Source organism: Poeciliopsis prolifica, unplaced genomic scaffold (assembly GCF_027474105.1).
Source record: "Poeciliopsis prolifica strain line A6 unplaced genomic scaffold, Auburn_PproV2 SCAFFOLD099, whole genome shotgun sequence".
Classification (NCBI taxonomy): domain Eukaryota; kingdom Metazoa; phylum Chordata; class Actinopteri; order Cyprinodontiformes; family Poeciliidae; genus Poeciliopsis; species Poeciliopsis prolifica.
In genome coordinates this window covers 1090439-1113589 of record NW_026562474.1, presented here as the reverse complement: position 1 = coordinate 1113589, position 23151 = coordinate 1090439, and the positions used below count along the sequence as shown (strand labels likewise).

The window sequence follows — 23151 nt, the reverse complement described above, 5'->3', positions numbered from 1 at the left end:
TTTGAGGTGTCGCCAAAGGTTTCACCACTCAGTCTTTAATGCTGACTGCATAGATGATCAAATGTAGGGAGTGGTGATCGCTGGGGTGCTGAGTGGATGTGGGTGTTGCTAGTGGGATTCTGTGAAAGTCCTTGGTGGGTGTGAGTGGAGTTGAGTGAGATGTGTGATGCAAGCTGTGGGGGCCGCTTGGATGTAACTGTTGTCAGCAAGGCATGAAAGAGAAGCTGAACTCAACCCTCCATACTCCACTCTCTGATCCTCTTTCAGCTCTGATTATTCTTCACCTTGAAGCCTTTCAATGCCTTCTTCTTGCTGCGTACTTTTGAAACTTAGAGGCATTTCTTAAATGAATTTCTGTGGCACTAGTGGCCTTCACTCCACAGTAATCTGACAGGAAGTGGGGAAAGACATGTGGCAAAGAAACCGAGTTCGGGAGTCGAACTCAGAACGGCCTTGTCGAGGTCTATAGCCTCACCCGCTCTAACCACTGCACTAAAGCTTTTCTTTCTGAACTAAAGTTCCAAAGGTTTCACTCACTTGCATCATCCAATCGCCGCATCACGTTCATCCGCCGCCAGACCCTCAGCGTCGGACCATGCCCCGTCTCAGCCAATCATCGATCAAGCTTCCGTTTATATGAACCTTCATTCATGGCATCGTCCGCTTTGCTCTACCCACCTCCACCCGTCTCCACCTCCACCCTTCTCCACCTCCACCCTTCTCCACCTCCATCCTCCTGGCTCTTCAGGCCTCCATCCCTTCTCTGACCTGAACCACCGGGGGGAAAGTACCTTCCGTCCGGGTCCGAGCACCAAAGAACTTTAATTCACTGATGTTAATAAACTTTTTAATCGCTGTTTTTGTCTGTCTGAGTCTCTCCAGATTAAAATATGCACAGCAGAAACATGAGCTAAACTGACACACTAAGAAGCTGCAAAAATGCTGGATTTCAAAAGGGATCTTAGCAAGAAACCAAAACACCTTGAAGGGCTTCCAACCAAAATCCTTGATATTCATAACAGTTATGCAGAAAAACAAGGATTTCTACTTGAGGGAGAATAAGTTTTATTCCATCTTTAATTGTCTTCAGTGACTTTTCTTGCTGCCCCTGGTTCTGTAAGCATGAATCCCCTGGGGAGTATTTTGGTGCTTTCAGTCTTAACACTGATCTCCAGGGTCCATTTGTGTTTTGATGACCTCAGGCTTCTTTTTAAGCTTCTTCAACAGCCAGTTTGTTTTGTTTTTTTTAAATCATCTTGTAGCTGATTTGGATGGTTTTAGTGAAGGCGAGGGCTTCGCATTTCGTAGCTCAGTTCTCCAGAACCCACACTTTGGCTGAATCACACCGACAAGAACAAACTTTAGATCTGTGCGCTTTTGTCAGCACCTCCCTCCAGCTCCCTGCCTTCAGTCATTCTGGCATCGAGTTAGACGAATCCTGTTTCCTCCAGACCTAAAGAAAGCTTGGTTCTGCTGAACACGGTCTCAAGAGTGTTTGTGAAAGCTGGGAATAAGACTGATTGTGCAAACTCCAGCCTAAAGGCTTTCATAGAACAGAACAGACATGTTCTATATTGTTCACCAGTTGGAAAAATCAAGCGTGCCAATATGTAGAAATATTGAAGCAGCATCTAAAAACATCAGAAAGGTAAAGTTTGCCAGCAGATTGGTCTTCCAAATGAACGATGATCCTAAGCATTCAACCCAGTGGTTCAAAAGTGGCTTACAAGAGCAAAGGCAATGTGTTGGCATGGCCTCAATCCTAGAAAACTTTTGGGCACATATAAAAAGTTGTATGCATGATTTGACCTACCTAACTCAGTTCCACAAATTTGAATGTGAAAACACCTTCAAGTGACATAATTATTAACTATACTTGTGACTTGCAAAATAATTACTTTTCAGATTTTTATTTGTCACAAAAAAAATCTGTTAAACTTTCAATCATCTTCCTTCACATCAGCTTTAGTAAAACAAATGAACAGACCTTCACCTTTCCAGCAGAAGTCACGGCTCATCAGGACCAACCTTATCTAAAGTGGTGCACCAGTTTACACACTCAGCTCTTTGTCTTTCGCATCAGCTTGCAGTCACAGCAACTTCAGTTTCTGCAGTCCAGGTTCGGCTTGAAGAAAGAGACTTTTGTACGACAACTGCAATTAAAAGGTTTAGAAAGGCTGTTATCAGAGCTGTGAAAGATGCTGCTAACCCACCATCTGGATGCACTTAATCTGTCTGGAGCTCCAACAGGCCAACATTTGGGCAGTTTCCAGTTGCTACGCAGACTTCTGAGATTGTTGTGCGATGGAATTGTGTGGGTGTGTGTGTGTGTGCATAAGTGTGTGTGTGTGTGTGTGCAGGCTGCTCCGGGGTGTGACTGAACACATTGTAGGTCCGTAGACCTTCAGCACTGCCAGAGCTTCTGAGCCAAACTTCACTTCAAACTTGACTGCTTATGAAACCCCAGTGAATCAGAATGCTTACAGACCTCAGAGTGGGCCTGTACTCATAACGCAGCACCAGTAAAAAATCCATATGGGTACTAAAGCCATACACAAACACACACTTGCGTCTTTTCAGGTCCTGAAATAGCTTTCAGCCTCCCACTCCCCCTTATATAAGCTCCCAGCACGGAGATCCATCCTCTGGTAAAGGCTAGGGTGTGTGCAAGTGTTGGTGTGTGTTAATGCATGCGCCTGTTTGTGTGTGCACATGTGCGCCTCTGCTTCTTGTCTGTGTGAATGCCAGAGTGTGGGCAGCAGGAGCGTCTTGATTTGTGAGTGTGTGTGCATGTACGGAAATATTTTGGATGTTTCTTTGCCGAGTCCTGCTGGTACCTCAGTGTGTGGCGAGTTACATAGCATGTGCTTTGATTGAATAACTCCTGTGTCATTTGTGCTATTTTGACCATCCTGTGATGTGACAGCTCAGAGACCTGGTGATATGACGAGTCTTTAAGGGGAAAAAAGTCTATATTCAGCAAAAAAAAAAACAAAAAAAAACTCAAGATGTTTACAGATGTCAACATGAGAGTATAAAACAAACTGAAACCTCAGAATACACCACCTTGTTTTTTTTCACATTCCGTCACAATACATCCACAAACCTTCATGTATTTTATGGTATATGTTTGTGGCAGAAAAGCAGGAGTTGGCATAGAACTGTGCAATGAATGGAAAATGTTTTACAAATACCAACATAGATGTACAATATCTATGGTTCAACATTTTTTGCGGTAGGATCGTCTTTCAAACAACAAACCTGCCACTCGAGTTTGAGTGGCAGGTACATACTAATTTTATGTACATTCAGGTCTTGACAAAAAACAGTCAAGATGTTGATTAGATTTAATGAAGATTTTAAAGGACTCTGTCAAAACAAACATTTAAATGACACTCAAAATCTTATTTTAGATCTGAATGCACATTCCAAAGTTAGATCCAGTCAGCTGCAGTATCTGTCTTTAAATTATTCTAGGAAAATTATTTGTCTCTTTTTTGTGGAGCACATCTAAGACATAAGAGAAAGCAGGTTGGAAGGGTGAATTATGTCACTGCAATACTTAAAAACATCAGTTCTGTAGAAAGTCTGCCCAGAAGATTAAAACAAACTCGGCATTTTAATTTGGTGTGATACTTTCATCAAATCTAGTGTTTCAATGAAGAAAATATAGCGAAAAATCTATATGAGCACACAAAAATCAGGTCATACGCAAACCGAATGGAATTTGACTCTTATTGGTGTTCTGTTTTGTGGCACCGTAGAACCCAAACACAGGTAGGATGCAGACAACGAGGTGAAGAGGTATTTTTAATGACAAAACAAAAATGAAGATGAATAGTTTATAACCCATGATAACACAAAGGGAAGCACCAAGGAACTAGCCATGGAGCAAGTAACAGGGATCTGACACGGACTAAATTATAAACTCAGATCAAACTGAACCCAACACATAGTTTTCATGTCACATTCCAGGAACTTTGAAGCTGACAGCCATTTTAGTAGGCAGTTGATATGGAATTACGACAACAGTTAACAAACCACAAGCTTAGATCTACCTCTCACTTCATCCTAACTTATGAACAGTACAGGTACATTACAACAATTACCTGATGACAGTTTTTGAGTAACGCTAAGATAAATTTCTGTGATATTTACTGTAGTGCCGACTGCCTCACTAGCAATCTTCTTAGTTACAGCTTTGATCTGCAAGCTAAGAGGGACATGTAGCCTCTGGACTCATCCTGCCAGTCATTCAAATGAAGAGTCCATACATCCTTCAGAAAGACATCGAGACACTGCATGAGTCCATGGATTTCAGGCTGTGATGCGGTTCATGATGCCTTTGTGTTCACAGTAGGAAATTGGAGACAGCTTGTCCACATCGTCTGACATGTTTCCATCCTCTGTCTCATGCAGTTTTGTTGATATAAATTTCTCTTGCACATTGGTCAAGAGTTTCAACATTCTTTCTTTCTGTTGGACTTGAAGCCTTAGTTTGAGCTCTTTGCCTCCTGAGATGGTGCAGATCACTTCCAATTGAGACTTGTGGGAACTATTCATTGTCCAACACATGATGACAACTTGATGTTGACAGATTTAAATGACTTAAGGATATTGGGTGAAAGGCAGTGTTTACTCATCCCTCCATTTTTCTTGCATCCTCAGATCACCTGTGCTGTGCTGTCTACTCTTCCCACAGAACTAGTGCTGTTCAGGTTCCCTGAATCCTAACTTTGACTTTTAAGTCTACATTTTCTGCATGTTGCCACAAGCAGTAACTTATTTCAGACCCCTGAGCTGAGATTAAAAATTCTGATTATTTGTAATTTGTGTTTTTCTCTCTGACTATTTTTGTCCTGAAGAGTCAGCATAATCTGAACTAACATGTTTATACTGTATGTTTGTTAAAATATTATCTTCTGAGCTGATTAGCTGCACAAACTCTCAGTGTCATGGCAACACGAGTTTCTCTGCACGTGTCTTTTCATGCACTCAAGTGTGAGTGTGTAGGCGGAAGCAGGCTGGTAAAGAGGGCCTCTGCATCAGTTTATCATACAGCATCACTGCGTAATGTGCTTTGTAAGTTTCACTACGTTGCGAGTTATTCATCAATATTTACGAGAGCTGCATGTTGAAATCAAACAGGTGTGGCTGATTAATTGTGCGGTACATTGTCTTTATCCCAGTATTGAGGCTTGGAAGATTCGTAAGTCAGCTGACAAAAAAAAGTCTAGTATAATTAACATGTTTTCCAAAATAGGAAACATTTCAACGATTTATAAGGAATTGATTTGCACACATGCATGCACAGTTCACTTTTAGTAAAATCCGGATGGCTTGTAAAATATACTTATAACTACCTGTTTCAATGATTTAACACTGAATATACATTACTATGCATTAATAGAAACTGTCGTAGCAGTTTCTATTAAGTTTCTATAACATCCATGGTCGTTCTTATCTTTGCTCTTCAGGGTTTGATCAATCAACGCCTAGGAAAGTGGATAGTCTTCCTGGATATAAATTGGCTGCTTTGAAAATGCCACAAATAGTATTCCAGGTACCCAAACTGCATTTTCTTTTAAATAGCTTAGATAACTTAAGAATACATTCAGAAGAATTCTCCCAAAGGGCAAATTTTTGAAACTTCAAATGATTTGCGGCAAGGATCAATGAGCTACACTCATTTCAGATTTGTGATGGTAGCTTAAGTTTAAAAACCAAACTCTGAGACCTTTATCTTCCAAGCTAGTTCATCTCACAAAATTATGATGAAACCAAAACTCTGTAGCTTGTAGTTGTAATGTACCAAAATGTGAAATGTGTAATAATTTCACAAAGCATTGTGCAGCCATGGAATCCTTATTTGCTTTTGTTTTTCTCTGTAAAATAGCAGCAACAGAATATATTTTTATTCCCTCATCACCAAGTTAAGACATTAAAAAAGTGTAGTTTTGCCCCCACCCGAAAAAACAAGGCGGTGTTTAGGTTTTAAATATTCAACACCGAATAAAAACATTCAGCTTTTTTTTGATTAAAATCTTTCTATTTCCTACCGTTTTCCAGTTCTCGTTAATAGCAGAGTCTCTGCGAGCAATTAACAACTAAACTCCCATAATATATAATTGCTCCTTTTTATTGGATATTTTAGTGCATCAGTAAGCATTTTCATTCTGCCACTAACGTTGCTTGTGGAATAAATACAGAGCTATTTCAATAAGAATTTGTCTACCTGCTTTGAAAGACTCTGACTGGAAATTTTATCGCAGAAGGTGGAAAGAAAGTCTAACTGGATGTGAGCTAACCGCTAATTATTAAACACAACACGCAGGAGCTGATGTTACAGACGAGGTTGTGTCCTTAGACGTCCTTATTCAGCTCTAACCGTGTTTAACCATTACTCATGCTTCACAAATCCCATGTATTTATCTGACTCGTCACTGCACCACCGCCCTGTTTTACCTGTATTATTTAAAGGAACAAACACTCCCAGTTTTTAGCTAACTGTACAGAATTTCTATACTTATTTATTTGAAATATACCACCACACAGACAGACAGACAGACAGACAGTTGTCATCCACAAGTTAAGAAGACATGCAATGTGAAATCTTTCAGGAGTGGCTGGCCTACCGTCATTATTAATGCAATTAATATTTCAACCAGGAGGTCATTAAAGAGCCTTAACCAACTTCTAAAGCTCTTGTGTTTGTGATTCAGTAATTAGCCTGCGTTCACACTGCCGACAAATTTGACCCAAATCCGATTTTAGTTGCCAACGTGCAACATATTCATCGGACTTCTTCATGACAGTTCAACTGACCTAATTCAGAGTGCATCCTTGTTGCTGTGTGAAACCGAACTTGCATTGGCTGAAAATGTAAAAAATGTTGCAATTTTGATTACCAGTGAAACCAAGTTCCATTGGACTATCAGGTGTGAAAGCAGCCTAAGCAGGGCAGAGGATTCTGAAGGGACAGGTTCGTTTACTGTGAATTTAAAAACAGTCTGCTTTATTTGCTTGACCTAAAACATCAAGTTTACTGTGAAATAGAACCTGTTCTTCTTTAAGGTAAAATAACAAACAAATTAAACAAAAACTCTTTAGTCATCCCCAACTAAAACCTGGTGTCAGCGGAATCTTTACTAACTCTGTGTGACATTGTTGTTTTTCCCTGTCATCTGTGACAAGGGCCATTAATGTTCACGAGGAACAAATCCCTGAAGCGCGGTGTCAGAATATGATGGACATTCTTCCCAGAGGAGAGGAAGCTGTTTTAGACCCGGATTAAAGCCTGTGGTAAACAAAGCACATATGAGTGGGACGGTGCATGTCTGCACACTTGAGGAACCGTACCGCATGGTGTCTTCTGCCCTGACCTCACGTGACTCCGACTCGTCTTCTTTGTCTTATTTTTTCTCCTCTCTTTTATCTTTTTTCTTTTCCTTTTCACTCACTATCTTCTACCTTTCTCCCATCCCTCCCCCCGCCCCCATCTGTGGGAAGCTGCCATTGTGCGCATGTCGCATATGAGTCAATTTGTGGAGGCAGCACGTGCACGCGCTCTCTGCCCGCACGCGCGCGCATCCTGTCTCCCACGAAGGCATCTGTTTCAGTCTGTCTCTCCGCGAGATGCAGCACCAACAGAGCGGAGAGAGGGAGACGACGAGCCCGCGGAGGGAGGGAGGGAGGCAGAAGAAAGAGAGAGGTGTGAGGAAGGAGGAGAGGGAGAGCTAAGAGAGAGAGAGAGAGAAAAAAAGGACGGAAATAAGAAAAGAAAAAGGAGTGAGCGGAGAAGAAGCGGGAGGACGACGGGATGCGGCTGTAGCAGCAGAGCTTGTGACTTCTGAAGAGTTTCGCCTCGGAGATGCTTGAAACGTATCATCCTGGCGTTTGACTCTGAGCATCTATAGCGCGCGAGCGTGTGTTTGAATGTGTGCGTGAAGCCATGGCGAGCGCTCAGCCGGGGGTCCACGCGCTGAAACTCCAGCCTCCCTGCGTCTCACACACCCTGAGGAACGGAAGCAACTTCATTAAATGGGATGAGGTAAGAATGCAGACCCTCTCTCCCAGTACCCCTACAACCTCCTTAAGTTCTTTACATGTCTTTCTCCTACACGGTGGGGAATTGAGTAGGCCGACTTTGTTTATGAAGTGACTTAGGAATTTCATTGAATTCAGTCCAAGAGAATTAATATGGAGAGTGAGAAAAATGAGGAGGAAGAGCAGGAAATGTGCCATGCTATCAGATGTGTTTACTGTTCATTTGTTGATTGAGCTTTGGCAGTAAGTACCTGCGCGCGCCGCGCCAGATAGGACTGATGGTGTTAACCGCATTTGCAGTCAGCTACTGTTTGGCCACCTGTTGGTGCAGCATCCATTGGCATGTCTTTGAGTGTGCGCGTGCGTGCGTGCGTACGTGTGTGTGCATGTACACACACGCAAATATTCTCCATGAGCATCATCAGCTGTGTAAGTGTGAATATTAGTAGAGCTATGCCTGAGTGTTGGTATGCTGAAGTATATTGACAATGAGGAAAAGCGTGCTGTCCAGTCGCTATGGCAACTGGTATGGCAAGAAACACAGGATGTTGCTATATGTATATATATATATATATATATATATATATATATATATATATATATATATATATATATATATATATATATATATATATATACATACATATATATATATATATATATATATATATATATATATATATATATATATATATATATGTGTGTGTGTGTGTGTGTGTTTGTGTGTATGTGTGTGTGTGTGCGTGTGCACGCGTGTGTATGCATCAGGTGTATGCTGAAGTATTTGATATTATCATTACAGCAGTTGGTTTCTACTTCCTCTTGCAGGCAATGCTGTGATTGGCTAAGAGGCTCTAAAAGCAAATAACATGACCTTTTCAAAGAACATCCTAAATAATTTACACATCTCCCAAAGCTCATCTATATAAATATCTTAACTGGAGATGCATTCATTGTTGTTTTGTACAATTTACAATCTCTGCTGTGTTTATTGTAAAATGTTGACTGATTTATATATCTCATCATTTATAAATATATCATACGGTCGTGGGGTCATGGAGAGTGCTGGTATGTGGAGTTAAAATATACCTCATTTGCTTTTGCAACTTAAATCTGTGTGGCCCTTTGCTTAGAAAGATGAAGTAGGGAATAAGGTCATTGCCCTTTTTGATTGGTGGAAGAGCCTCATTTTCAACTCTTCTGGAATTACAACTGTCCAAAAGTAAAAAACAAAAAGAAGTAAGAGCAACCAGATGCAAACAACAAACTAAGAATTTGTTTCTTTCTTAATTTAAGGATCCCCATTATTCTATACTACAGCAGAGACTATTCTTCCTGGGGTCAACATCAACATTACTATTAAAATCCTTTATAAACACCCCTAAAACAATATAAATATATTTCTTAAAACACAAAGTTAAATTAAGCACAAAAAAATAAAATGAAATCTAAATTAGCTAAGCGACTGTAACATGCTAATTCTTGCAGTGAGAGGTCATCACTTTACTACATAAGGAGACGATGTGACATCCCAATGTGTGTTTATGTGAGTAGGAATGAATGTAGACGCTGCTTACAGATGCTTACTAAGCAGCTTCCTTACATGTAAAAGGTCATGGTCAATTTTTCTTCCTTTTCTTGTTCTTAATTTCTTAATAATAACAATTGATGACGTGCTTCATTTGAAAATAACTTTCTAAGCTAAATGCTTTTTATATAACTACACAAGAAAGAATAACATTTTTAAATGCAGATGAAGACACAACTTTTAATTTTTGAAATAGTGACGAATAATTATATTGTTCTGTGGACAACACTACAATGTTAGTGTGGACAATATTAGATGTGCAGATGTGATTCTGCTGGATGTGAATCCAATTGGGAGCTGCCATGGGACGCTTGCTGAACAGGAATGCACTCAAATGAGTTGTGTCATCAGAAGTTTATGTTAGTTTCTAGTAAAATCATCTTCTAACACTGATGAGTCAACACAGTGTGTGTCACCAGAGCAGGTGGACTGATTGCATAATTTGCATAGTAGTAAGCAGTGATCTGTGTGATGAGACACTTATCAGGATTTTTTAAAATGTTTCTTTCACTTCTAAAATGTTTTCTGCAGAAAGGCTCCTCTTCTTCTTCTTGTCACTCACTCCATACATTTATATGTTTCTAGGATTTGTCAACAGTTACTCCAGTGACTCTACATGTGGATCCTCATGGATTTTACCTCTTCTGGACTGACCAAAACAAGGTGAGAAACCCACACTAACACCGGATGCAAGTAATACAAAGCCTGGTCCATGATAATTCGTTACTAAAGAACAAAAGGTTTTAAAATTAATGTTTGAGTTATTAAGTCATCCTTTAATCATATATATATATCATTAATCATTACTTATGTTAATCAGTACTTGTTACTCATTCTTATTAGCTTAATTAAATGTAAATTGCATTCACAATCATTTTGGGCATTTTTAACATTACACAGTTGAATATTACCTGTTGTTCCTTACATTAAAAAAAATTCAATTTATTATTCTTTTGTTTGCTGCAAAAGTAACGCAGTAGTAAAATTTTCACATATAAAGCAGACTTAACATTTTACCGTGTTGCATATTTTAAACATTTATACAAAATAATGAACAGAACAGTGTTTCAGGGTATTTCTGGGTCCATATATAAACCCAAAAAGGAGACTTGTAGCTTCTGGGACAGTCATTATGAGTCTTTTAATGGTTGCTTTCATCCTGGAAACAACAAAAAACAGTTTTGACTAAATCTAGTCTTTTATTGCAACCAGCATGCTCGTCATATTGATAATATTATTTTCAGGTAAAATTACTATGAAAATTGGTTTGCTTTTTTGTATTTCTTTTTTTTTTTTTTTTGCAGTAAAACATAAACACTATGTAATTTTCTGAAAAATAATGTGACATGTTGCCACTAAAAACTATAATTAATATATTTTGGCACTTCTGAAACTTAGGTTGAAATTGGATGATTTATTAACTCTTTGCCAAAAGAAAAAAATGACATTTGAAGAGCTGTCCCCCCCTGTGGTGGAAGGCCTGTTAAAAAAAAAAAAAAAAAAACTGGACATTGTTCTTATCGTTTTCGCCAGCTTTGAGGTAACTATAGTTGCTACAGTAGTTGCTATTTCAGGATATCCCCCAGGAAAACCTGCTAAGCCCAGTGGTCAGGGCACCGAGGCGGTCCACCTTGTTTTTGTATCAAAAGATGTTAAGTTGACAGGAAATGTAAAAATATTACTGGGCAACAATATGTTGTGGGAATACGCCGCCAGTGAAACGCTTTTTAAATCCACAACTAGCCTTAAAAGCAACAAATTGAAAAATCCAGTTAAGATGAATATAAATTATTTGCGCTTCTGTTTAATCCTAATTAAGTGAACATCTCCCCAGGGCTTCAGGGGCCCAATAAATGTTAATATTTTAAAGCAGATGACAGATATAGAAATGCAATGTTTGTTTCTTAAGTTTATCAATGCTGCTGAATTTGATTTAATGGTGTCAGCATACATAAATTGAAACACTATATTGTTTAACATTCAAATTTAAGATTTTAATGAGTTGTAGCTTCTGGGACAGTCATTATGAGTCTTTTAATGGTTGCTTTCATCTTGGTTTAATGTTTGACATTGAGCTCTGTTTGTTCACAAATACCAATTAGTAAACTCCAATTATGACTGATTGTTTTTTAGGTTAGCCAATTAAACTTCTCCCTCTCTCCCAGATTTCACTAAATCTAACACAGAAGCTCTAAGAGGTTCTGATGTTTTTAGCAGCAAGAGGAGCCCCTACGTCACATTCTGCTCCAGGCCTCATGCAGCCTTGCATGATTAGTTAAATCCGCTGCACTGCGGGGAGATGCGCAACAAACGGGAGATTTAATTTAATGCTACTAATGTGGCTTTAGTAGCATCAGCGCTCACTAACTCTGACTAAGTAGACAAAGAATTTGGTGTGGTTTGATGGATTGTGTAACCAGAAAAATAATACTAATTATATTGATAAAATAATACAAAACTAGTGTAATGCATGACAACGAGGCGAGCATAAAATTTCCTCATCGGGCTGAACTTGCACGATGAGGTTAGCGATTTGTTATCTTTGTTATCGCAGACAAAGTTTGCGATAACAAACTTTGTCTGTGATAAAGTTTGTGGAGGTACCTAATTCAACACAGAGCCACACGCTGGGCAGTGTGTTGAGATGTAAACGCCACACATATTTCTTTGTTCACAAAGATAAATAATTCTCACCACTTCTCAACTGAAAGCACAACTATAAGTTATTTCTGCGATTCACATAAAGCTGTGCAACCAGAGCTAATGCAATGGGTTTTAAACTCTTACCTTGATGTAGAGTTCTCCAAAGAATAACAGTTCCTCACAGGGGGTTGATGTAAATATCCATGCAGGTCAGCTTTTGTCCAGTTTGAATGATCCATGGATCACACGCATCTCCTTTCAAGCAGTGGCAGCTTGGAGGCAACCGGCAGAGGCGCCAGCAGTGTGATTGGTCCATGAGCGCCCGGGTTAAAAAGCACAATGAACCTATCCTTTAGGAATAAATCTGCTCTGCCAGTGAAACCATCAGAGCAACAGAGATACTTGCAATTTGGCTTTGAAAAACAAAAAACAAACAAAAAAGTTAATTAAACATTTTTTTTGTCTTTTTCCAATTATTAATTTTTCTAAAAACAAAAACAAGCACCATTTAGCCTGACATGGGCTAAACGCTGCAGGAGTTTATAATACATTAGCAGGGGGAACTGTACTTATTTACAGTTATTCTAATTGTAGCTGCTGGGTAACATAAACACAAAACTGACTCCAAGTAAACTTCATCTCTGATTTTATTTTCTTCTCTGTTCACAGACGTCAGGGTTTCCCCCCGACAACTTTGTAAACCAAGTGGTAGGAGGCGCTACGGCAGCCATCCAGTGACCTACCATGTTTTTGAGTGAAAAATGTTTTAAAATTTATAGGAAATTGTAAAATATGGCAACATAATTATGTGTTATTAGAAGACACATATGGTAATATCATAAAGTTTTACAAAAGCCAAGAATAAGAAAACATAAAACTTAAATCAATAGAATTATTTTGTGTGGTTCATACTGATTTAAGTGTCCAACATATTTAGATAATTTATTCATGACTTGTCACTTTATTTGCTGAATAAAGTGACAACTCATCTGTTAATGTGTAGATGAGTAAAGACAGGCAGTGAATTAAAAAAATAAAAAAGACTTCTGACTTCAATCTCCCTTTTATGTACCTACCATACTATGCTGCCATTGTGCTTCCAGTCGTTTCACCAAAGACTGATAACACTTACTGGTGTATTAAAAAACTGTTTAATAAATCAACAGTGCTTAGCCTGGTGGGGCACATGTAAAACCTGGTGGTCTGCCAAGCTTATAAAACACTAGGAGAAATCCTGGACGTTATGCACTTGTTATAAAACACCAATAAAAGAAGATTTAATCTGAAAAAATAGGAACAGGAGTTTGCTAACAGTGTTATCATCCAACAGTCTATCTGTCTTGTAAGTTACTAGTACATCTCAGTTTGAATGTGAAGAAACAAGCAAGACTAAAATGAATGTCTTGATTTATACCACTGATTTTCTCTCTAAAGAAAACACTTTTTTCACTGGTTGTTTCTAAATACTTGTGGCTGTGTTTGATTTCTTTTGGTTGTGTTATCGTAAGGACACAGAGTTGTTGGACCTGACCTATGTGAAGGATGTCAGAACTGGTAGAAGCACCAAACCTCCCAAGGTACCACTGACTGTTTCCATTCCCCTCTGTGTGACTTTTTGTCCTGAACTGTATTTCTATTGCTATTTACTTTTGCATTTGAATTTTCTTTTTGCCTCTTGGTTCTCTGTGCCCCGTTGCCCAGTGAGGCTTCTGCTAATGTTGCGGAAAAGCTAATGTTTTATTCATAAATTTTTTGTCATATTTGAAGTTAAATTCGCAATAACTCTTGAGACTGGCCTACTTGTGTTTTTTATGTCTTTACTTATAGGCTAATGAATGATATGTCAGATTTTTTTAATCTTGTAAGTTTTGTCGTTTATTTTTTAAACTAAATAGATCATGTGAAATTTTTACAACATATGTTTTACCAGCCTATGTGAAGGGAACTTCTGTATTTCTGCTTAAGAAAAAAATAGTTTGGTTCTTCTGTATAATGAAGTTTCCAAGTAGTCTTGTAATTAAAAAAAATCTTAAGAAAAATATCAGTTTTCCAAATTTGTCTAATAAATTAAATTAATTGTTGAGTGATTTAAAATCTCACATTGCTTAAATGTTTACAGTAATCTTTCTAAAACCACCATCATCACTATGAATCCAAGTCAGCTAACATTTTTCCTTCCGTGTCCTCTGACAGGAAGCCAAGCTGCGGGAGCTGCTTGATGTAGGAAACCTCGTTGGTCGGTTGGAGAACCGCATGGTTACCGTGATCACCGCTTCAGACCTGGTCAACGTCGGCCAACTGAACTTCATCGCTTCGCAGGAGGACGAAGCCAAGGTAAGGAGCTGGGTCCTGCTTCTGGGACAGTTAGGGATGATCATAATGTTTAGGACAATGAAGATAAAATGTGTGAGATTGTTTTTTTGTTTGTTTTACAGTTGTGGTGTGAGGAGGTGTTTTCTTTGGCTACTAACTTGCTGAGTCACAATCTCAATAGAGACCACAGTCTGCTGAAAGCGTGAGGCTGGGCACACACATGCGCACTCATGCACACACATACTGGAGAAAGTCAATAGATGGATGAAAAATATTGAAAAACCTTGTTAGCAAAAATATTGCTGATGTGATACACTATGGATAAATTGTGGGTAACCTGATGTTCTCATCCTGTCACCATTTAAATCCTAGAGGCACAAAGAGTCATAAAACTAGTTTATGACTACATAAATTACAAAAGAGTGACATGAGAATTGAACCACTTTCACTAAACCACTTTCTATTATCTTAATATGAAAGGGAAGCGCTTAGCAAAAGAGTCCAAGTAAAAATAATTTTTTTTCTTTCATATATACATTTATAGTCACATCTAAATAAGCTTGTAAATGCCATAAGTCATAAAAAATCCTGGCAATGACAGATGTAAACACATGAGATATAGTCATCATAGGAGACGTCTTATACAGGTGTTGGAGCAACAAGCCCCGCCTACTTGGGACGCAGTTACTGAAAACATGAAACTGGCATTTTCAATAATTATGGTTTGTCATTTTCCAAAACACCTGATTCATGTGAACACACAGCCTAAACAACACAAAACCCTTTGCTTACACACTTTAACTCTGCACACCTGTCTATACATCTACACATCTTAACTCATGCGGTTTTCTACAACTCACTGAAGACACAGCAACTGTGAGAAAGAAGGAAGTCTGGTCAGATAAAAAGTGAGCTGAACTCTTTGGCATTCATGTTAATTGCTCCCTGTGATTGATGATGGGTAAAGATGGATAAAGATAGTAAAGACATACCCCAAAAGTTTCAGCCGTAACTTCATCAAAAGCTTATTCTACAATGTATGGACTCAGGAAGACTAATACAATGACCGGTCACACATTTCGGACTGTTGTTTGTTGAAAAAGCGTAATCTCATAAAATCTCAACAGGGCTTATTAAAGCATACAGTTGGAACTCAACAAATTGTCAAAATGTTTCAATATTTTTCTCTTTGTTTCAGGTATGTCAGACTAACTCTTCAGCCAAACGCAGAGGGAAAAATTCCTGTGAAAAAGTAAGACCTTCATGATTACCGTGTTCTATGTCTGAACATTAGGCTTTAGGCACAGAGGCTTGTAAATGTGAAGAAATAGCCTGAGAAAATCTGCAGAGACACTCACAAACTTAAACTTTGCTCTTTCGTGTCCCTTGCTTCCAAGATTAAACCTAATTCCATGTGCACTTGGGGAAGCAAAAACAGGGACATTATTCGTGGAGGTACCTAATTCAGCACTGACCTGGTAATCAACCAGTGCCGGAGTTATGAGGCACATAAGACATTGTATGAAGAAAAGCTGCTTTTTAGAAGCAAATTAAGGTCAGTTGGTGTCTTGGAAAAGTAAAGAAGGAAGGATGGAGTTCTACAAAATTCAAGAGGTCTAAAAATGCAAAGATATTTTTCAAAAGGGACTTATGCCAGATGAGGAAGTAAAATAAAGGTAGAAGAAATTTCACTGGGGTTTATTTAATTAACTTTGTTAAAGGTTCTAACTGAGGTTGTGTTTTTCTGTTGCAGTATTGGCCGGCTGTTTTCGTCAGACAGAAAGAGAATTGAGAATGCCCTCGAGAGCTGCAAGTTGCCATATGGACGGGTGGGCAGAAGTTTAAAATATAAAAAGATGCAATAAACAATAGATGAAGATGACAGTGAAGATAACACAGTTTCAGATCTTGAGTTCCCAATAGTAAACAGACAAAAGGCTAACAATTTGTAAGCACCATGAAAATACTGATGTTAGCTCACTGTTGGCTGCTAATGACGTGAAGTTAGCACCTTCTTCATAGCTTCCTATTAGCATTAAATTACAGAGCTTGTTCCATGGACTTCATTGGTTCCTCTGTCTTTCAAAATCTAAATTACTTTTACAAATCCAAACAGGGATTCTCTTAAAGCACACACTGAGGTTTATGAAACCAGAAACAAAGGATTTCATTGTGATTATAGGGTCAATGGACATGGAACTATTCATGCTAAAACTATGAATAGCTTAAAGCTGTTCATGGTTAAGCTATTTCAATTTTGGACTGAAACTGTCCTGTTTTGTGTAGAAATAAGACCCACGTGCAAAGAAGTGGTAGTCCAGAAAAATAGAGGAAGTCTCTGAAGGAAGCACTGAGAGACAGACTCTGGGGATTTCCTGTGTGAAAACTATAGCTGGCTGGAGGGTACAACAGGTGGCCCTAGGGGAGCAGCAGGTGGCACATGGGCTCTGGAGCTCTGAAATGAAGCTTGGGCATTAGAGCACTGAGTTGAGACTTTGATTAGGGAGCACCGGAATGCTGAGTGTTCATGCACTCTGAGGTAAGGTTTGAGTTGTGGATGCAGCCTGAGGTTAAGGACAATAGGTGGTCTGGGGAGGTTCAGGGGATGAAGGGAATGTCAAAACATCAGCCGAGGTTGGCTGAGGCTCTGGGATACAGCAGTTGCCAGTCCACAAAACAATAAACAACCCAAAAGAATCCAAATACATAAACAACAATAAACACCCACAGCTCCAGACACATTTGACTTTAGCTGTTTTCCCCTCTTGATGTTACAGTTAAACCCATTTCTGTGTCTTCTTTATTTGACCAGGGTGACAGCATCAAACTGGAGGACTTCACCTTGGATGTTTACAGGAACTTCTTGGAGAGTCTGTGTCCTCGTCCTGAACTCGGCAACATCTTCAAACTGCAGTAGGAAAACAGCATCCACATCATTTAGAATTCTTCTGAACCTTTTTTACTCAAGAAAATGTCTTACTAGTGTAATACTTGTGCGTGATTTTTATCAAGGTGTTTTGAATTTCTCAATTAACAGTAGAGGAATTTTCTTGAGGAAAATAGCCAGAATCAAAAAAGGCTGAAGTCCTGTTTTTAATGTAGTGTTTGATTTTTGATTCTTGACAAAAGGTAACAATACAGGAATAGTTAACATAATATCAGTAGAAAAATTAAATTTTAGCATGAAGGTTTACTTGGCCACTTTTGGGCAAAAATTAAGCTTGATCAGCTCCATATTTTTGCCCTCTGGTTGTTGTGTGCTAAACTGATGGCGCTCCTTTCTGCAGAGGAGGCAAGGGTGGGGGGATGTCCATCGATCAGATGACCGAGTTCATCAACAACAAGCAGAGAGACCCGAGGCTTAATGAAATTCTTTACCCCCCTCTTCGCCCCGCACAGACACACACTCTGATGGAGCGTTACCAACATGACCAGGAAAATCTAAAGCAAGGTATATACAGTGTAAGCCTTCTTTATTATAAGTGATTGCGATATGTTTGAAACACATTTGATGTTTAAATTTCATGATTTGAGAGATAGCTTGGTGTTTACATATGATACTTTAGCTAAAATAAGATGTATAAATCTAATTAAGGCATAAAAATGTTTTAGTGTATTTTTAAAAATTCTACACTTTGTTTCAATCACCTTAAAACAAAAAGCATGTACCTAAAGATTATTTGAGCCACCTCTGCAGAATGTCAAGCCAGTCTCTGGCTCTAGAATAGGCCATTGTTTTTTTTGTTTTTTTTTTTTTTCCAAGGCCTTTTTTGGTTCACCACAGCCTGCGCTACTCAGATTAATACAAATTTCTTGAAAACCGTAAAAATATATCTTAAAAAGAAAGACTCATCTCTAACAAGTGTTGCATCACTTTTGCAAAACATATTTACTTATCAGGGATGAGGTCCAGACTAAAAGGCTTTTACCTGCCAGTACCAATTTCTATGGTGGCCTAGAAGGTTCAACGAAATGCAAAAGCCATAACAAAAGTTATGTTTGCCTTTTCATACAAATTCCATTATAGCATGAATTCCAATTTAGCTTAAATTCAATTTTCAGCATAAATTCCTCTTTAGAGTCAATTTTTTTCTAGCATGAATTTAAAATGCATGACATCCCATGAAGCATATTTTGCTTTTTAGCATTAACTCCTTTTTAGCATGAATTCTATGTTAACATAAATTTATTTTCAGCAAATCTTTCTTTTTAGCATGAACTCCATTTTAACATAAATTCTGCTTTTACTGCATATTAACAGACTCTTATGCATACACCTGTTTCAGACCTAGCCACCAAGGTGCTAAAGTTCAAGTAGAGTGAAAGCTTCTTAACATGTTCAGGACTGTAAAAAAATCATAAAATTGTTTTATCAACTATTTAGAGGGTTTTTAAGCCATTGTGCACACTTTTACAAAATATTTTTCTCACTCATTGTAAATATAAATTGTTTTTAACTTCATATGTTTCTCACTTTTATTATGTGACATTGTGTTTTTGTATGCATGTTGTCTTTAGGTGTTATCTCTCTCCAGGCTTTTTCCAGCTATCTGTCCAGTGAAGAGAATGGTGTCATTCCTCCTGAGAAACTGGATCAGTCTGAAGACATGAACTTTCCGTTGTCGCAGTATTTCATCAACTCATCGCATAATACGTACCTTACAGGTAATGGGACACACAACAAACAGACCATATTAAAAACCCAACATACACAATAAGAAACAATAACATTTGTATTGTTGTTTGAAGAAGCTGCAGATCTAATTCACTGAGTATAACAAAATAAGCTGTAGTCCTAGTTTAAGTTATTAATTTAGTAAATAGCTGACACAAACAGAAATGAAGAGCACAGACAAAATTATTTATTGTGTGTATCCACATAAACTACTGAACACAGTGACATTTTAACTATGCAAACAAAGTGAAATATCATTCAGCTCTGGTCAGAAAACTATTGCAGTATTTCTTAGCGAAACCAAACAACAAACAAAAACTTACCAAAAAGTGGTGTTAATGTAGCATGTCATTACAGCATTAGCTAGTGAACAAAACCAGGCCTTACAGCTCTAAACAAGTTTCTACTGAGCAGTATGGTACAGATCGGTGTGATAGTTTTCCACCAGACAGAGCAAACCCCAACACATGGAATGTAATGGAAATGACAGTGACAAAAGTGAAACATTTTACAGGTGTCTTGTGTTGTGTCACTACCCTGCATGTGTACGTCTGCAAGCTCAAAATTTCGCATGCACATATATTGCTGGTCTCTTGCCTTACTGGCATAACTGGCTCTCTGCATAGAAAATAACTGGTCTTTATTAAAGTGACCCAACTTCAGCAAACACACACATTTGATAAGAACAGCAAAGTGAAAAAAGGTCAGCTAGTAGATGGAAAATGACACAAACCCATATCCAGCTGAATTTTATTTTTGCTTTTCAGCTCTTAGGAGTTAAAATCTTTGGTATTTTTTTCATTTTGTCCAACATTCCACCTGTTTTTACAAGTTTGTTGTCATTAGTCATAATTTCTAACTTCTCTAACATAAATGTTGTGTTTTAAGCTTAGGCAAACAGTATGGTGGGTCTGGCTGCCTGGGGTCGACGACAAGCTGTCACAGTTTTCTTTCTGTTTATATTCCTTCTACGTGCGTTTCAGCGGGCCAGCTGGCAGGAAGCTCCTCGGTGGAGATGTACCGGCAGGTTTTGCTGGCCGGTTGTCGATGTGTGGAACTAGACGTGTGGAAAGGGAGGACCGCTGAGGAGGAGCCGGTCATAACTCACGGCTTCACCATGACCTCTGAAATCTCCTTTAAGGTTTTTCAGCCTCTATTTGAAACTGTGAGATAAAAGCTACATCTTGAATGTTGTCAGTGGAAATTTGTCATACTTCAGCGCATCTGAAGCTTAATTGGCAATTTTAAGACATGGGAAATTTAAGCATAATATTAAAATTTTAGACAGGGTTGAAGGCAAAGTTTTGGAAAAGCTATTTCAGAAGTTTATTATTAGCTGCCATTAACCATTCATGCTTGGGGTCATCATCTTGTTATAACACCCGAATTTTATAATAGCCAAAGTAGGCTAACAATAGTCTTCTGAAATGCCCTGCCTAAAGCCCTAATCTGTACCATGTTCACAATTTTAGTGCTATGTGTTAATTTTTTACAACCACAACCACATAGCTGATGTTTTTACTAAAATCTTATAAAATAACCTTCAGAAGTGAAGTGAAGTGAATTTCATTCATTTTCATTCTCCTTTACACTTAAACATTACCTTTAATTGTAATTGTTGGACCAACACAACATTACCTTGTGTTGGTCCAGCTCCTAAGCAATCTTAATAAAATAAATCTGGGTTTGTGGTTGTGATGTGACAAAATGTGAAAAAGTCATATCAGTATTCTTGTAAAGCACCATGTCATGAGTCCATGCCAGGAAATCAACCAGTTTAAATCAGCACTGCCAATTTTTCCAAGTGATTAAATTTCCAGTCAGAATTGTCTCTAAAAGCATGTTGCTGGCTGCAGCCAGCATGTGACTGACTAGTCAAGCTAAGTCTCAGTCACGTCTCTTGTTGCCGGGCAATGCACCAACGTTGGCCGGGTTCAAACTTACGTCTTAAACAGATTTGATATTGAAGCAATTGAGTCAGCTTCACTGAAATCTAATCCATCTTAGAACTTGTTTAAGCTGTTTTCCTGCATACCCATTTGTGAAATGGATATCTGGCAATTCGACTAAAGGATGTTTTTTTATTATTGTTATTTTGTAGGAGGTGATTGAAGCCATCGCAGAATGCGCCTTTAAGACTTCACCTTTTCCTGTCATACTTTCATTTGAAAACCACGTCGACTCGTAAGGACTTTATTAACATATACACTCACTAGCCAGTTTTTCTTTCATACACTTTCCTATCTTGCTTGCAACACATGCATAACTTCTTTATGATAGATTTAACAAGAGGTTAGAAAACCTATCAGAGGTGTTTGACATTGGATTACAATAGATTCTTTGTCATGTTAAATCCCTGTTCTTCCCCATCCTAAAACTCTCTTTTAAAGTTGCCTTCACCTGTCTCGATGCCAAATTGCTTTGAGGCACCACATATGGTTGGTTAATTTTTGGATCTAATGTCCAGCCTTCCTTGCTTTATGGCCAGACAGAGATTTAAAGAGGAGCAGCAAAGACAAATTAGGTGGAATAGCAGTGTTTGTCAGCAACTGATAGTAACTGTGTTTTCATTGACTATTTGACAAGTTCAAAAATAAATTTGCTTCACAGAAACACGCCAATTTCCAAAAAAAAACAACCCTCTTGTTTTTTGATGAGAGGTTTTGGTGTTATGATGAGTTGGGATTATTTTATTTTTTTGGTCGGATCAAAATAAATTTAATTTACAATACTGCAATGCAAGCATTTTTTTCACATCAGTGTCTCATGCTCAACAGCCGAAGGCACACATTGGTAACAGAATCACGCTACTGTCTTAGTTATGGAATATTGTTTCTGCTGCCTGGATTTTAATCTGTTAGCATGTCAAGAAAGCTGTGAGATTGTCATATAGCAACAGCCTTCAATCAGAGGCCTCTTCAGAGTTGTAAGACTGACGGCTACTCCAGACACTTTATGCCCACAGCATATTTTAAGATACTTGGACGATATGAGTTATGACATTAAATTTTTCTTTGGTGTAGATAAATTGTTTTTGAATTGCAATGATCTACTTTGATCATTTCAAATCAATGACCCAGTTTACCTGGGGTTCAGGTAAACTGGCTGGTGAATGTATTTTCTTGTTTATATAGAATATGTCATTATTGAGATAAAATGTGTAAATATGTCTCTTTGGGTGTTTTCCAGCTTGAAGCAGCAGGCAAAAATGGCCGAATATTGTCGCTCTATTTTTGGAGAAGCGTTGCTGATCGATCCTCTGGACAAATACCCTGTAGGAAAATGCAGAACGTTGTTTCATGCTGTGATTTTGAAAGTAGCCCTGCACTGACTGCTGTTCTCTTTCTGTTTTTTTCCTGACACTTTTTTTTGTGTCTGCAGCTGGAGGCGGGCGTCCCTCTGCCCAGTCCTCAGGAGCTGATGGGCAAAATCCTCATCAAAAACAAGAAATCTCACAAACCTGCCAACACCACCGACACCAAGAGGCTAATTGACCAGCCTGCCAATCAGAGCAATGAACCAGTGTCTCCTAGCAACAACACGGGAGGTATGACACAAAGACAATAGACGCAGAAATTCACATGAAACATGCTCAGCTGTGACAGTCAAAGGGAAAAAAAGACAATCATTTACTTTGGGATTTGAGATGCTGCATCATCTGCAGGAAGACACAAAATGTCAGAGCCTTCAGGACTCAAATTAAAATCCTTTTTGTCCCAATCTGTGGAGTTGTTTTCACATCGCAAATATGAGTCACTGCTATCGTTCAGAAAAGGTTCAGCGACGGAGCCGTCCTTAGAAGGCAGAGAGACAAGGCAATTTCATGTGTGTGTTTTTTTTAAATGATCGGCTGCTTTTACAAGGCTCATGTGTGTTTATCTTAACC

The 23151-nt window shown here is 38.5% G+C and overlaps 1 protein-coding gene across 1 annotated transcript in view; it reads left to right on the top strand.

Annotated features, from left to right (window-relative positions):
- Positions 1 to 7622: 7622 nt before the first annotated feature.
- Positions 7623 to 23151, top strand: part of LOC129353933 (1-phosphatidylinositol 4,5-bisphosphate phosphodiesterase beta-1-like) — a 32694-nt gene continuing 17165 nt past the window's right edge. The window contains exons 1-14 of the mRNA XM_055023362.1: positions 7623 to 8050; positions 10220 to 10297; positions 13786 to 13854; positions 14471 to 14611; positions 14713 to 14792; positions 15789 to 15842; positions 16344 to 16419; positions 17403 to 17503; positions 17878 to 18041; positions 19109 to 19255; positions 20249 to 20406; positions 21367 to 21449; positions 22455 to 22539; positions 22647 to 22812. Of these exons, the coding sequence (XP_054879337.1) occupies positions 7952 to 8050; positions 10220 to 10297; positions 13786 to 13854; positions 14471 to 14611; positions 14713 to 14792; positions 15789 to 15842; positions 16344 to 16419; positions 17403 to 17503; positions 17878 to 18041; positions 19109 to 19255; positions 20249 to 20406; positions 21367 to 21449; positions 22455 to 22539; positions 22647 to 22812 (1501 nt within the window). The 5' untranslated portion in view covers positions 7623 to 7951. The remainder of the gene's footprint in view (positions 8051 to 10219; positions 10298 to 13785; positions 13855 to 14470; positions 14612 to 14712; positions 14793 to 15788; positions 15843 to 16343; positions 16420 to 17402; positions 17504 to 17877; positions 18042 to 19108; positions 19256 to 20248; positions 20407 to 21366; positions 21450 to 22454; positions 22540 to 22646; positions 22813 to 23151) is intronic.